Source organism: Thamnophis elegans, unplaced genomic scaffold (assembly GCF_009769535.1).
Source record: "Thamnophis elegans isolate rThaEle1 unplaced genomic scaffold, rThaEle1.pri scaffold_62_arrow_ctg1, whole genome shotgun sequence".
Classification (NCBI taxonomy): Eukaryota; Metazoa; Chordata; class Lepidosauria; order Squamata; family Colubridae; genus Thamnophis; species Thamnophis elegans.
Genome location: NW_022473900.1, coordinates 459785 through 476712, shown reverse-complemented (window position 1 = coordinate 476712; position 16928 = coordinate 459785). Strand labels below are relative to the sequence as shown.

The following is a 16928-nucleotide window of genomic DNA, read 5'->3' as shown; positions in this document are numbered from 1 at the left end:
ACCACCCCTCCAGCCAGGCAGAGCACTGCTCACCAACCTAGCAGTATCCCGCTAGGTGCCAAGCCACGGGAACGAGGTGGGGAGCAAAGGCTCGTGTTGGTTGGTGTCTTGGGGATACCACTAGGTTGGTAGGCAGTGGGTTGCTGGGTAGCTCCTCTCTTGCGAGTGGGCTCCTGAAGAGCCAGGCCCAGTCTCAGGGTCAAATGGCTGTGTTGCACTGTCGCAGCAGCACTACACAGCAGCCATGAGGTGACCACACTCATAAGCAGCTACCTGGCAATCCCCCCTTTCCAGCCAGGCACAGCACCATTCACTGACCTAGGGGTATTGCCAAGCCGCGTGAGCTCCTGTTCGCCACCCTCCAGCTTCCACGGCTTGGCACCTTTGGAATGCCCCTAGGTGAGTGAATGGGGCTCTGCATGGCTGGAGAGGGCGGTTGCGTGAGCGGCTTTTCAACTCTCCGCTCACGTGACTCCCAGACTCACAATGCCCTTGCCTAACTCTCCCTGCAGAGCCAGGGCATCTCCGCTGCCACCGCCCACTGCCACCACATGGCTTTTTTTGTGTCTTCCAAAGCATGGAGGTAGGATGCCGAATCTTCTGGCAGTTGGAAGCCAGTTATGCTCAGAGCATGGCGGTGATGGCGGGAGCAGGGTTGCAGTGGCGGCGGGAGTACGCTCTATGGTTGTGGGCTGGCCGTCTCTTGTTCTATTCAACACCTCATCGCAAATTGATTTTTTAACAAACTTTACATGGACTTCCCTCGGGAGATTGTTCTTTTTTGCATAGTTTGCCTGGATTTTATATGTCTCATCGATCTCACTTGCCACCTCATCTTTTCCTTTCCATCCAAAGCCTTTGCCATAAGGTCTGCCATCATATCTGGTAAATCCTCACCTTTTTTTCTTTACATTCTGAAACTGTAGAAATTGGGCCACTTTCTCTGATTCTAACATGAGGCCCGTTAACACAAGTTCTTTGTTTGCCTGGATCAACATAGAACTAAGCTCCTCCATTTTTTCTCCTCTTTCTCCATCCTTCCTTTTATTGCATTTATTCTTTGTTCGTTTTTATTAATCTGTTCCTGTAACTTTTCAAATTTATCATCCATCTTCTGCATCCTCTCCTTTAGTTCTCCAGTATCATTTCTGATTTCTCTGATATCCTATTTCAGTTCTTCGTGATTTTTAGCCATTGTCTCTTGCATAACTTGTAATATCATCTGAAGCTCCTTGGCTGAATTAGATCTTTCTCTCTGGAGCATATCCTCAGAGGATATTTGGTTTGAAGGGCTGGGGGCCTCTAGAGATGGCTGGGATGCTGGCTTCCTCCCTGTGCCAATTTTGGTTAGATTTGTAATGCTTGTCATTTTTTAAAAGAATTGGATCCCTAATTTAGTTATTTTCCAGAACTTTCACTTTCTTCTCTCACTTGTAACTTTCTCCAGTCCTTCCTTCCTTCCTTCCTTCCTTCTTTCTGCCTTCTTCCCCCTCCCTCTCCTCCCTCTCCTTTTCCCTTTTCCTCTACTCAATAATCAATTTTAAGGAGTATTAAGAGGTAGTATCATCTATATATCAGTAGATAAGTATATTATATGAAAACACCTATCATAGGATAGAAATAGACTGAGAGAGTTATAAATTATATATATGTATGTATGTGTGTGTGTGTATATATATATATATATACACACACACACATACACACACACACACATACACATACACATACACATACACATACACATACACATACACATACACATACATATATATTCTGAGGTTTTCGCGGGTGTTAGTATGTAGGTCTCTAGTTGTTCGGGTTTTCTCCCGCGTAGAATTGGAGATGTCTTGGCGACGTTTCAACGAAGTCTCATTCGTCATCTTCAGGCTGCTTCAGACTACTTCAGGTTTGGTGTTTCCAGGAGTAGTGTGAGATCTCGGCTGTTTGTTGCTTTTAACTGCCAGTAGGGGATTAAATTTTAACAACAAATTTTTACAATGGACAAAAATACAAACAGATAGAAGGAGCACCCATGGGATCACCCCTCTCACCTGTCATTGCCAACCTCTACATGGAAAACTTTGAAACCCAAGCTCTAGAAAAATCTGATCACAAACCCAAACTCTGGCTCAGATATGTAGACGACACTTTCATAATCTGGCCACATGGGAAAGAACAACTGGACAACTTCCTTACACACCTCAACAGCCTACACCCCAAAATACAGTTCACCATGGAAACAGAAGTAAACAACCAACTCCCCTTCCTGGACGTCTTAGTCTACAGGAAATCTAACGGCTCCCTAGGACACACCATCTACCAGAAGAAAACACACACTAACCGCTATCTGCACGCACTCTCACACCACCACCCAGCCCAGATCAATTCTGTAGCCAAGACACTCATCTCCAGAACAAAACGCCTAGCTGATGAACAACACCAAAAAACCGAACTACACACTCTCACTAACGTACTGACATCCAATGGATTCCAAAGAAATAAGATCACCAACCTAATCCAAAAAGAAACCCCCACTAAAGTCCAGGACAGAGAACAAGAAAATGGAAAAGCCCTCCTCCCATACATAAAAGGCACCACAGACAGAATCAGCAAAATCCTCCGCAAACACAACATCAAGACAGCATTCTGCACAGACCGGAAAATATCCACCATCCTAAGAAACCCCAAAGACAAAATTGAATTAGAAAATCAAGGAGTATATGAAATCCCATGCACTACTTGCCCCACCACATACATCGGACAAACCAACAGAAGAATAAGTGCACGCATTGAAGAACACAAAAATGCAATCAAAAAAGAGGAACCAACCTCTTCCCTGGTCCAACACCTCAAAGCCACAGGACATAAAATTGATTTCAATAAGACAAGAACTATCGCCAAGGCCGAACACTTCAACAACCGTATAATCAGAGAAGCAATCGAAATAGAAAAACGCCCACACAGCATGAACAGGCGGGATGATACCTCCCGCCTGCCAGCCCTTTGGAAGCCTGCCCTTATTAACAAACGAATCCCAAACATGATGAATGAGACCAGGCCCACACCCACAATAGCCACACAGAATATCACCAAAAAACATCCACAAAGAAAACAGACAAAAACACGAACTGATGAGGAGGCACGACCCAGAACCAGAAGCCAGACTGCAAAAGCACAATCAGCCTCTTTAAAACCCCTCCTACCCTCACATGAAACACAACCCCCCAAACAATCAGAACAGAACACACCTCCACCAAATAAGGACACACCTCCACCTAATCAAGACACAGCCAAGCCCCCTCCCAATCAGTTTAATCCCCTACTGGCAGTTAAAATTTAATCCCCTACTGGCAGTTAAAATTTAATCCCCTACTGGCAGTTAAAAGCAACAAACAGCTGAGATCTCACACTACTCCTGGAAACACCAAACCTGAAGTAGTCTGAAGCAGCCTGAAGATGACGAATGAGACTTCGTCGAAACGTCGCCAAGACATCTCCAATTCTACGCGGGAGAAAACCCGAACAACTAGAGACATATATATATAAAGTCACAACCCCTGGTATGCCCCAATTATGGGAGGAAGCTAACTGCTTCCATTCTCTGTACATCGGCTCGTCACAAGAGACCATCCAGACAGAAAGCCTAATATTTTACTGTTGCCTTTGTTACATTTGTGTAGTATTTGTGCTGATAAATAAATAAAGGGAGACTAGTATAGATCTATTTCAAGCTATTTAGCTCTCATCAGCTAGCCATACCCTTACTGGGATTCGAACCTGGGCTGTATTACATATTAGGCAGATATGTTAACCACTAAGCCACAGGCTCTGATCCGTTATCAGCTGAACCAGGGAGAAAGGTATATATTTAAAGTCACAACCCCTGGTATGCCCCAATTATGGGAGGAAGTTAACTGCTTCCATTCTCTGTCCATCGGCTCATCACAAGAGACCATCCAGACAGAAAGCCCAATATTTTACTGTTGCCTTTGTTACATTTGTGTAGTATTTGTGCTGATAAATAAATAAAGTTATCTTGACCCCTTCCAGTCTGGCTTCAGACCTGGTCACAGCACTGAAACCGCTTTGGTCACATTGACCGATGATCTCTGGAGGGCCAGAGATGGAGGCCATGCGTCCATCCTGGTTCTCCTTGACCTCTCAGCGGCTTTCGATACCATCGACCATGGTATCCTTCTGCGACGACTGCGGGAGGTGGGGGTGGGAGGCACTGTTTTGCAGTGGTTCTCCTCCTACCTCTCGGACAGGTCGCAGTCGGTGTTGGTCGGGGGGCAGAGATCGTCCCTGAGGCCCCTAACATACGGGGTGCCGCAGGGTTCGGTCTTATCCCCCCTACTATTTAACATATACATGAAACCGCTGGGTGAGATCATCCGGAGGCACGGGATAAAATACCATCAATATGCGGACGATACACAACTGTATCTGTCTGCCCCGTGCCAACTCAATGAAGCGGTGGACGTGATGAACCAGGGTCTTGAGGCCGTTAAGAACTGGATGAGTGCTAACAAACTGGTACTCAACCCGGACAAGACCGAGTGGCTGTTGTGTTTCCCTCCCAACAATTTGGCCGATATTCCAACACTCAGGCTGGGGGGTCAAATTTTATACCCCTCAGATAGGGTCCGTAATCTAGGAGTCCTCCTGGATCCACAGCTGACTTTTGACCATCAGTTGTCGGCTGTGACCAGGGGGGCATTTGCCCAGGTTCGCCTGGTCCGTCAGTTACGGCCCTACCTGAACCGGGAGGCTCTCGCAACAGTCACTCGAGCCCTTGTGATCTCTAGGCTGGAATACTGCAATGGGCTCTACATGGGGTTGCCCTTGAAGTGCATCCGGCGACTGCAGTTAGTCCAGAATGCAGCCGCGTGAGTGATAGTGGGCGCACCGCGGTTCGCCCACATTACACCCATCCTCCGCGAGCTGCACTGGCTACCTGTCGATCTCCGGGTGCGCTTCAGAGTATTGATGACCACCTTTAAAGCACTCCATAGTAGTGGATCTGGGTACTTGAGAGACCGCCTTCTGCCGATTACCTCCCTTCGACCGATTAGATCGCACAGATTGGGCCTCCTCCGGATTCCATCTGCCAGTCAATGTCGACTGGCGACTACACGGAGGAGAGCCTTTTCTGTTGCAGCTCCGACCCTGTGGAACGATCTCCCCATTGAGATTCATACCCTCACCACCATCCAGACCTTCCGCACGGCCCTTAAGACCTGGCTCTCCCAGCAGGCCTGGGGATAAGTTCTTAAATTACCCGCCCGAGTGTTGACTGTTGAATGCAAGTTGTGTTTTATTATTTTATTTTGTTCACTCACTGTTTGTTTTTTATTATTGCACCCCCTTCCCTGTGATTGTAAGCCACCCTGAGTCCCCTCAGGGAGAAGGGCGGCCTATAAATCTTAATAAAATGATATTAAAAAATGATATTAAAGGGAGACTACTATAGATCTATTTCAAGCTATTTAGCTTTGAAGAATCTTTCAATCAAAATTGAAAGTGAATATGTAAATTTATTACAAATTACAATATGTCAATGTTTATTCCTTTCAGTTTGATAAACATAAGTATTCCAAATTGAGTAATATTTTGAAAATATGTCCAACGAAAAGCAGTTCAGTTGCCATAAATACATTCCCTTGAATTCCTATAAAAATACAATCCATGATTATTTTTCAAGAAATAATTGTGATTATTTTGGACTGCAGACTTGGTGGAGAGATGCTGACTGAATCTTGCAGCAGGCATTTTGCAGAAGTACTCAGGAAAAACCAGAGATTGAGAATGTTACACTTGGACATCGAGTACCCAGCTGACAAAGCAATTAAACTATTGTGCGATGGGCTCAAACATCCACAATGCACAATAGAGACATTAAGGTAGGTGACAATTTACTTTCACTTTGATCTGCATAAGTGTCTTCTGGTTGTTAATATTTTAGAAATATATCTAGAGAGTCAATTCATTGCCATATATATTCCTAATCTCTTCAATTCCTATAAAATACATTGCATACTTGATATTCAAGAAATAACTGTAATTTTTCATATTTTTCTGGTGTAGCTGGGAGGGGGGACAGGCGGCAGGGCAATGGCTTAGGGTAAACCCTGTGAATATCCTAGAGTGACCCAACCAGAGCCCTGACTTGAACTGTAATGAGCATCTCTGGAGGGACCTGAAAATGGCTGTCCACTGGCAATCATCATCCAACCTGACTGAGCATGAGAGCATTTGTAAGGAAGAATGACAGAAAATCCCCCAATCCAGGTGTGCAAAGCTTGTTGCATCATACCCAAAAAGACTCAAGACTGTTATTGCTGCCAAAGATGCTTCAACAAAGTACTGAGTGAAGAGTCTGGGTACATATGCCAGTGGGATATTTCAGGGTTTTTTTTACCGTATTTTTTGGAGTATTAGATGCACCAATGTATAAGACACATCAAGATTTTGAAGAGGCAAATTTTTTAAAAAAATATTTTTGCACTCTGTAAATCTCCCAAAAACGGCCTGTTTTTTTGTCAAAAAAAGATGCATAGCCTTTAGGAGGCTTATAGAGTGTTTCTGGGAGCTGGGGAGGGGGTCAAAAGGAAGCAAAAGGAAGCACTGTGAAAGCCTCCTAAAGGCTATGTATGGCCATTTTTGGAAAGTGGGCAGGTTTTCGGGAAGCAAAATTGATGTATTCATTATATAGGATGCACCCAGATTTTCATCCTCTTTTTGGAGGGAAAAGAGTGCGGCTTATACTCCGAAAAATGCGGAAATAAATTTACAGACATTTCTAAAATTTTGTATTCTCTTTGTCATTATGTGGTATTGAGTGTAGATTAATGAGAAAAAAATGAATTTCAACAACTATAGAATCCTGCTGCAGTATAAAAAAATTGGCAAATGTGAAGGAGGTCTGAGTAATTTCTTGGCCATTCCTCCTTTGCCTCCAGCCACCCATCTCAGCCCATTCACACCCAGCTTTCTTCCTCTGCTGGCTCTTTCCCGGTGATTCTCCCTGGCCAATGGACATCTGCCCCTCTGACCCTTGCTCTTTGGCTCGGCCCATTTACTGAAACACCATTTATCCTTAGTGTTTCGCTCCAGGGTAGAAAAACTTGACAGGCTAAGAGAGGGGTGTGATTAGTGACAGGTTACAGGAGAGAGCAAAGAGGGCAGGCAGGCAAATTCTCCCTGTGTACAGCTCATGCTGGTGCTAGGAGGGTACAGCAGGCAAACACTGCCTGTGCGCTGTTCCCGGGAGGCTGGGGGAAGCAGGCAAGCACCTGTTGACAGCTCCTGGTGGATTGGAGGTGCATTGATGGTAAACATGGCTGATGGTGGGTTGTGTGTGGAGGGGTTAGAATGGTATGGTGCACAATAGGAGGGCAGCTGTCTGTTCAGAGTTAAGCCAGAGTCCAGACACAGAGGCAATGGAAGTGAGAGGTCAAATTTAGAAGCTCCCGCTCACTGATGCCTGCCAGTTGCCCACCGTGGCTCCTCATTTTCACCACCACCACCATTGCCTCTGTACCTGGACTCAGCCTGATTACGAATGGGCAGTTTGGCTTCTCCCCCACTGTGCACTCCCCCTGCCCTCTTCCCCATCAGGAGTAGTGTGCAGGCAGCATTTGCCTGCTTTCCACTACCAGCACCAGGACGAGCTGTGGTGCCAAATTGAGTAATATTCCAAATTGAGTAATATTTTGAAAATATATCCAAGGAAAAGCAGTTCAGTTGCCATAATACATACATTCCCTTGAATTCCTATAAAGAAACAATCCATAATTATTTTTCAAGAAATAATTGCAATTATTTTGGACTCCAAACTTGCTGCAGAGATTCTGACTGAATCTTGCAGCAGGCATGTTGCAGAAGTATTCAGAAAAAAACAGAGATTGAGAGAGTTACACTTGGGCATCTACAATAAAGATGACAAAACAATAGAACTATTGTGTGATGGGCTCAAACATCTACAATGCACAATAGAGACATTAAAGTATGTGACAATTTACTTTCATTTTGATCTGCATAAGTGTATTTTGGCTGCTAATATTTTAGAAATATATCTAGAGAGTCAATTCAGGTGCTGGGTTGGCACGCCTTCATCTGGGATGGGAAAGACAAAATTCATAGCTATTTCGAAAAATATTTAATTAGAAAAGCTCTACTACAAATATGGTTAAAAATCAAAACAAAACACTACAACAAAATCCCAATCTGGCTATCCACCATGGAAGCTCTGATATACCTGAACGTATTTCACATAAACAAGATAAGATATAAAGATATATTAGAAAACTAAGAATGACTAAAAAACAAGGCAAGAAAGACGAGGAAATAGATATAGGCTGGTGGCCATATTTACAAATACAGACAAGGTATAAAAAAGACAGGGAAGGAGAGGCATTTTATAAGAAGCCGCGAGAGCTGGATAAAATTCTACAGGGAACTGAAGAAAAATTGATTAAAAAAATATATCACTATTTATTAAAATTCAAAATGGAAGAAGAAACTGTGAAAGAAACAATGATAAAATGGGCAATACATTTTGGGTATAGTATAGAATTGGCAGAATGGAAAAAAAATTGTGAAATAAATTACAAATTAACAATGGTAATGGCATATAGAGAGAACATGTACAAGATGTTCTACAGATGGCACCTTCCACCAGCAAGAATTGCGAAATGTTCCCGGAGTGTTCATCTATCTGTTGGAAATGCAACCAACAACATGGAACATATGTGGTGGACGTGCACATCTGCGAAAAAGTATTGGAAAAAAATAAAAGATTGGCTAGAAGAGATTACTAAACATCAAATAGCACTAAAACCTGAAATATTTTTGTTAGGAATTATAAAAGGAAATTATGAAAAAAATATTAGATACTTAATTCTACACATAATTATGGGAGCGAGAATTACATTCACTCAAAACTGGAAAAATAATTATACACCAACAGAACAGAATGTAATTAAAAATATTGGAATGTGCAGAGATGGATAGGCTCACTAAAGAACTAAAAGAGAAAGAAGAATCTGAATACTACTCCGTATGGGATTTATTGTACAATTGGCTAGAGGAAAGGGGAGGGGGGAGCAGGAAAGCAAAAAAGAAAGGAAGGAAGATGAACAAATCAATAGACAACTACAAAACCGGAAAATGATTAAAATATAGAAATATGAGATAGACTATATCAAATAAATATTATACAAAACAACTTAAATGTACTAAAAACTGTTATATATAGAATATATAGAATATTATATATAGAAAGAAAAAATGTATGAAATAATGTAAATGAACAAATATAGAAAGTTATAGTTATAAAAGATTTATTTATTTAGATAAAAGAATCACAACAGATATGTAAAAATATGTAGTGTGTTGCAAAGATGTGAAGTTTGTACAAACAAAATAAAATATTAAAAAAGAAGAAAAGAAATATCTTCAAAAGAAAAAAACAAAAAATTAGAAATATATCTAGAGAGTCCGTTCAGTTGCCATACATGGTCCTATTCTCTTCAGTTTCTAGAAAAAAGATTGCATACTTTATATTCAAGAAATTGTAATTTTTCATATTTTTTCTGGTGTGGCTAGGACGGAGGACAGGCGGCAGGGCAGTGGCTTAGGGAAAACTCTGTAAATGTCCTAGAGTGGCCCAATGAGTGGCTCATTGGGGTTCAAGTCAGAGCCCTGACTTGAACCCCAATGAGCATCTCTAGAGGGGCCTGAAAATGGCTGTCCTCTGGCGCTTGTCATCTAACCTGACTGAGCAGGAGAGGATTTGCAAGGAAGAAGGACAGAAAATCCCCCAATCCAGGTGTGCAAAGCTTGTTGCATCATACCCAAAAGATTTGAGGCTGCAATTGCTGCCAAAGATGCTTCAACAAAGTACTGAGTGAAGAGTCTGGATATTTATGCCAATTGGGATTTTTCAGTTTTTTCTTTTTAATAAATTTACAGGCATTTCTAAAAAAAAATATCTCTTTGTCATTATGCGGTATTGAGTGTAGATTAATGAGAAAAAATGAATTTCAACAACTATAGAATCAGGCTGAAGCATAAAAAAATTGACAAAAGTGTAGGAGGTCTGAGTAATTTCTGAATGGGTCTAGGACCTTCAGGCTCCCATCCTTGGCCATGTCTCCTTTGCCTCCAGCCAGCCACCTCAGCCCATTCATAGCCAGCTTTCCTCCTCTCCTGGCCTATTCCCAGTGATTCTCTCTGGCCAATGTGCATCTGGCTTTCTGACCCTTACTAGGAAAATATCAGACAACTAGAAATTGTAATATTGGAAAATATAAAGCTAAGGGGTTTATTCCTAAATATGACAATAAAATGGATTTGCTAACTGATTGAATATGATAATGGAAAGATAATTAAATAAAGGTTAAAATATATGGAATATGGACAAATATGAAACTGATATGGGGAGATTGTAAAGCAGAGGTTTGGGATTCATTTTTATACATGATAATTAAACTGAATTGCTAATTGATAGAATATGAAAATAGAAAGACAATTAAGCATGGGTTAAAATATATGAAACAGGGAAATATATAGAACTTTTAAGATGATGAACAAAGTGAGATGTGTACTGCTTGTTATTCTATATAAGGGAATTGTAATGAACATTGAACAGTAAGGATTGCCATTTATAGACAATTAAGGTTAACCTAATCCAAGATATGGAAAAATGGAGAGGGAACATTAAATATACTTACAATGTGAAACTCTTGAGATTTAAAGACAGAATCATAAATTGGGTGCATGTAAGAATGTATAATTATATAAATATAATGATGAGAATAGTTGGGAATTGTAACCAGGTCTACATCTCGGCCAAACGTAGGCTGCAGATGGGGGTTTAAAAGCACAATTATATATGTATACTTTTTTGTTCTATATTTTTTTAAAAAAGAGGAAAATATATGTTAAAATTAAATATGTATATTGAAAAGAAATTATAAATACGATCAACGTAAATGGAGCTCACTCAGAAGCTGAAATACACCAAGTGAAATAAAGAGTGTGATGTAGAGGAGAGAGGTAAGGGAAGAAGAGTGGGATAGGAGAGAGGGCGGGGGGGAGAGGAGGAGAAAAAGGAGTGGAAAGGGGAGAGAAGAGAAGGAGAGAGGAAGGGGAAATAGAGAAGAGAAGAATGTCAGAGGGAAGAAAGGAGGTAGGAAGGGGAAAGAGAGAGGGAGAAGAAAGTGATGGATAAGGTACAAATATAGTGTATGGAGAGCATAAAAACTAAAAATTGTTTTTGGGATTTGGTGGTAAGATGAATTGATGTAAACATTTAATAATACAATATGATGTTAGCTATGTAATATTATACATGTGAGTATATGTTATGAAAATGAATATATATATATATATATATATATATATATATATATATATACACACACACACACACACACATATACATACATACACACACACACACACACACATACATATTTAGTGTCACAACCCCTGGTAAGCCCCAATTATGGGAGGAAGCTAACTGCTTCCATCATCTGTCAATCGGCTCGTTACAAGAGTCCATCACAACAGAAACCCAATATTTTTACTGTTGCACAAACAACACACACACACACACACACACACACACACACACACACACATAAAGCTGGCTGTGAATGGGCTGAAGCAGGTGGTTTGAGGTGAACTGGGTGTGGCCAAGGATAGGAGCCTAAAGGTCCCAATCCATTCTAAATGCACTGTATGATCACATTCTCTTCAGTTCTGATAAAATACATTGCATGATAGATTTTCAAGAAATACTTCAAACTCATCTCCGCAGGCTTCATGGCAGGGGTGGGTTCCTGCCAGTTCTAACCTCTTCTATAGAAGAGGTTCCACAAATCTACAGTGCCGGAGGAGCCAATGTCACGACGATATGGACGTACGGTCTTGATGCTCCGAGACTGCAGCCAATACTTTTGCCGCTGGGTGGTCCAATCGGACCTAAACCACCCTGAAGAGACTGTGAACAGGAAGAATACATCTTGCTGACTTCAGAAACATTGCAAAGTCCCTGATAGATGCAAGAGAATTTCTTCAAGCTGGCGACAAAAAATCCAGCCAAGGCTGATGAAGTCAGGGTGGCTCCAAAATGGAAGGATACGGAAAGAGGACGTGTTTCCAGCTGGTGAGGAACTTTTACTGTTTTAAAAAGAAACTGCCTATAAAAAACTTAAAATTAATCTAAATTGGAGAACAGAAGAATCAAGTGGCAAAATTAAATTTGGAATGGTTTTGGACAATGGTTATCTTACTTTTTAAATGCTATCTTCATGGATGGAATTTATACAAGCCTTTTGAAATGGATGGATTAGGTTTTCTTCTTCTATTTTTTCTTTTATTGTTCTCTGTAACCTATGGACTAAAGTTTTCCTCTTTCATTGCTGTGGGTGTTTTTCTAACTCATTTAAAGATTGGACTTTTTTCTCTAACTTGAAATACAAAAAAGATACAAAAGAAATAAGATTTGCAATGATATCACTGCTGCTCATCTGGGAGGATTGTGGATTGAGTTTTGTGTATTGAAAATGGAACACTTTTTTTCTCCACTGATTGTTTTGACTTGGCACTACAAGGTTTCACTCCTTGGCTACAGTGAGTGATAAGAAGGGATGCCCCTTTGAAGTATATCTTTAACCAGAGAAAAGTGAAAACAAACATTTTTGTGAATCTATGTTTTAATTTTACTAACCTTCCAAGCTAGAGCAGCTGAGAGAATGGCACAATTTCAAAAGCAAACAGAAATTTCAAGCTTGCAGGATACTTTCAGAAATACAGAAATTATCAAATACATATGAAAAGGATAGAGAAGAAACTGGAAGACTTAGAGCATATAACAGCAAAATATGATGAAGAAATTGAGAATGTCTATCAAATGCAAAATGTGGTGGTTAAAACTCAAGAAATCAAAGTGGAAAATGAATATAAAGAAATTAAACCTGCTGATATTTATGGTGATCGGTTTGTCTCTGAAAATGGAAGGAATGGAATACTGAAAGAGGAATTAAATGGAGAGGAAATTTATCCCAGAGGGCAAGATACAGAAAAAGAAAAAACCAAAGAACCTATGGATTTAAAGAGAAAAATTCTATTAGCAAAAGCATTGATAACACTGCTGACAATCAAAGATAAGCTGAATAAGGAAACAGAAAGAGGGAATCAAGATTATATCAGAGATCTCGGAGGAGAAGCCAATGTCGCGAAAAGATGGTTGTGTGGTCTCAATGCTCTGAGACCACAGCCAATACTTTTGCCATTGGGTGGTCCAAACGGACCTAAACCATCCTGAAGAGACAGTGAACAGAAAGAATATGTCTTGCTGATCTCAGGGATATCGCAAAATCCTCGAAAGAAGCAAGAGAAGTTCTTCAAGCCAGTGACAAAAATTCCAGCCCCAAGGCTGACAAAGTCGGGGCGGCCCAAAATGGAAGGATATGGAAAGAGAAAGTGTTTCCAGCTGGTGAGGAATTTTTATTGTTTTAAAAAAGAGTCTGCCTATAAAAACTCAAAAACTAATTTAAATTATAGAATAGAAGAACCAAGCAATGGAATGGAATTTGGAATGGTTTTGGACACTGGTTATTATCTTACTTTTTAAATGTTATTTACATGGATCGAATCTATGCAAGCCTTTTGAAACGGTTTTCTTCTTCTACCTTCTCTTTGTGACTCTCTGTAATTTACAGATTAAAGCTTTCCACCTTTATTGCTGTGGGTATTTACAAAAAGAAACTCTTTAAGGGTGTCTCCGCTCTGGAGGCTAGGAGGTACTTGGAGTTTTGAGTATTCAAAACGAAACATTTTTTTTCTTTTCTGTCATGGATTGCTTTGACTTGGCGCCTCAAGGCTTTATTGTCTTGGCTACACACTGATAAGAACGCACAGATGTCCCCGTGAAATTTGGCCAGAGAGGAGAGCAGCGTTCTTTGTGAATCTATGCTTTAATATTGTTGATCTTTTAAGCTAGAGTAGCTGTGTTTGTCAGAATGGCACAATCCCAAGGAAAAATAGAGGTCTTGACTATGCAAGATATACTTTCAAAACTACAGAAATTATTAAATACAGAAGAGAAACAACTAGAATACCTAGAGCACATAACAAGAAAATATGATGAAAAAATTGAAAATGTTCATCAAATGCAAAATGAGGTGATCGAAACCCAAAACATGGAAGTGGAAAATGAATATACAGAGACTAAACCTGCTGATATCTATGGTAATTGGTTTGTTCCTGAAAATGGAAAGAATGGAATACAGAAAGAGGAATTAAATGGAGAGGAAATCTACTTTTAAGGGTCAAGATATAGAAGAAGATAAAATTAAAGAACCTATGGATTTAAAGAAAAAAATTCCACTAGCAAAAGTTTTGATAACACTGCTGACAATCAAAGACAAACTGAATAAGGAAACAGAAAGAGGGCATCAAGATTATATGAGAGACCTTATAAGCAAGGAATTGCTAAGAGAAGTCCATACAAAGCTGATCAAGAAGATGACTAGAGGATTGGTACCACAAATCAGAAGATATGAGATTATTTTGTTATTGGAAAGATACAGGTTGATAGAAGGAAGAATAGAACTTAAAACTAGTTAAACTTAGTGAAACAGTAATAATAGATATAATTAAAAAACAATTGATGATGATAATAATGTATACAATGTGTTGTGTTATGATAAGTAATAATTGGATATGAATATTGAATGGTACTCATGAAAGGAAGATTAGAAATCATTTTGGATTATATACAGAGGTTAATAAAAAAGAATTAAATTAGATATAGTTAAGTTTTGATTATTAGGGGGGAAATGTTATGATACAGAATATAGTTCAATAAAGGAGGGATAATGATGACAACCTATATATATGTATGGGTACAATATAAGGAAACTGTATGAAAATTGCAAACAGTGATCTCGAAAGGAGGATTTTAAAAGTTTGTTACTAAATATTATGGATGTTTAGCTAGAATAGGACATAAGGATTCAGTACTATTGGAGGATTTTAGAAATACTAAATGAAATGCCAGTATCTGGCTATGTATTAAATCTTGGTATATTTTATGTTGAAGGACGTTTAAACAATTATAGTCAAATAAAAATTGGAGTATAAGGGCAACATGTATAAATATCTGAGTTAAAACACTATGGCAGAAGATATAAGATTGTTTTTTTTGTGGAAAGATACAGGTTGATAGATGGAAGAATATAACTTAAATCTAGTTAAACTTAGTGAAATTTAATAATAATAGATATAATTAAATAAATAAATAATTGATAATGATAATGTATACAATGTGTAGTGTTATGATAAGTAATAATTGGATGTGAATATTGAATGGTACCCATGAAAGGAAGATTAGAAATCCTTTTCGATTATATATAAAAGTTAATAAAAAAGAATTACAGTTAAGTTTTGATTATTAGGGGTAAAATGTTATGATACAGGTTATAGTCAAATAAAGGAGGGATAATGATGACAACCTATATACATATATATGAATATAATATAAGGAAACTGGATGAAAATTGCCAACAGCGATTTTGAAAGGAGGATTAGAAAAGTCTATTATTAAATATTATGGATGTTTAGCTAGAATAGGACATAAGGATTCAGTGTTATTGGAGGATTTTAGAAATATTAAATAAAATGCCAGTATGTGGTTATGTACTAAATTTTGGTACATTTTATGATGAAGGACGCTTAAATAATTATAGTCAAATATAAATGGAGGTATAAGGGTAACATGTATAAATATTTGAGTTAAAATACTTGAGTTAATATGAATTATGCTTGATGACTGTGGAAGAGATGCACGAAAACCTTTTGTAACCAACTGATACACTTTTTACAGTATGTAAGGAAGGAAGATCTTATGTGTTGTGTTTGTTTTGGAATTTTTTTTAAAAAAAGATTATATCAGAGATCTTATAAGCAAGGTGTTGCTAAGAGGAGTCTATACAAAGCTGATCAAGAAGATGATTAGAGGATTGGCATCACAAATGGCAGAAGATATGAGACTGTTTTGCTATTGGAAAGATACAGATTGATAGATGGAAGAATATAATTTAAAACTAGTTAAACGTAGTGAAATTTATTGACCATAGATATAGCTTAAACAAATAACTGATAATATTACTAATGTATTCAATGTGTAGTGTTATAATGAGTATAATTGGATATGAATATTGATGGTACCCATGTAAGGAAGATTAGCAATCCCTTTGGATTATACATAAAGGTTAATAATAACAATAAAAAAGAACTAAGTTAGATACAGTTAAAATTTTGATTATTAGGGGGGAAATGTTATGATATAGGATATAGTCAAATAAAAGAGGGATAAGAATAACAACGTATATATAGATATGGGTATAACATAAGTAAACTGGATGTAAATTTTATATATTGATTTGGAAAGGAGGATTAGAAAACTTTGTTATTAAATATTATGGATGTTTAGCTAGAATAGGACATAAGTATTTAGTGTTATTGGAGGATTTTAGAAATAGTAATTGAAAGGCCAGTATGTGGTTATTTATTAAATTTTGGTATATTTTATGATGATGGACGCTTAAACAATTATAGTCAAATGAAAATGGAGATATGATGATGGTGACATGTATGAATATTTGAGTTAAAATACTTCAGTTAATATGAATTATGTTTGTTGACTGTGGAAGAGATGCATGAAAATCTTTTTATAACCAACTGATACACTTTGTATAGCATGTAAAGAAGGATGTTGTATTTGTTTTAAATTAAAAATTAAAATTTATTTTAAAAAAATCTACAGTGCCGTTTAGAACCGGTTCCAGCTCCCTCCCCCCACCCGTCCGCACATCATCAAGATGAAGAGTGAGAGGAGGAATTCTGGGAGT

The 16928-nt window shown here is 38.8% G+C and overlaps 1 protein-coding gene across 1 annotated transcript in view; it reads left to right on the top strand.

Annotated features, from left to right (window-relative positions):
- The first annotated feature begins 5811 nt into the window (after nucleotides 1-5811).
- The window catches only part of LOC116523609 (NACHT, LRR and PYD domains-containing protein 12-like), a 195317-nt gene continuing 184200 nt past the window's right edge, over nucleotides 5812-16928 (top strand). The window contains exon 1 of the mRNA XM_032238725.1: nucleotides 5812-5906. Within this exon, the coding sequence (XP_032094616.1) occupies nucleotides 5812-5906 (95 nt within the window). The remainder of the gene's footprint in view (nucleotides 5907-16928) is intronic.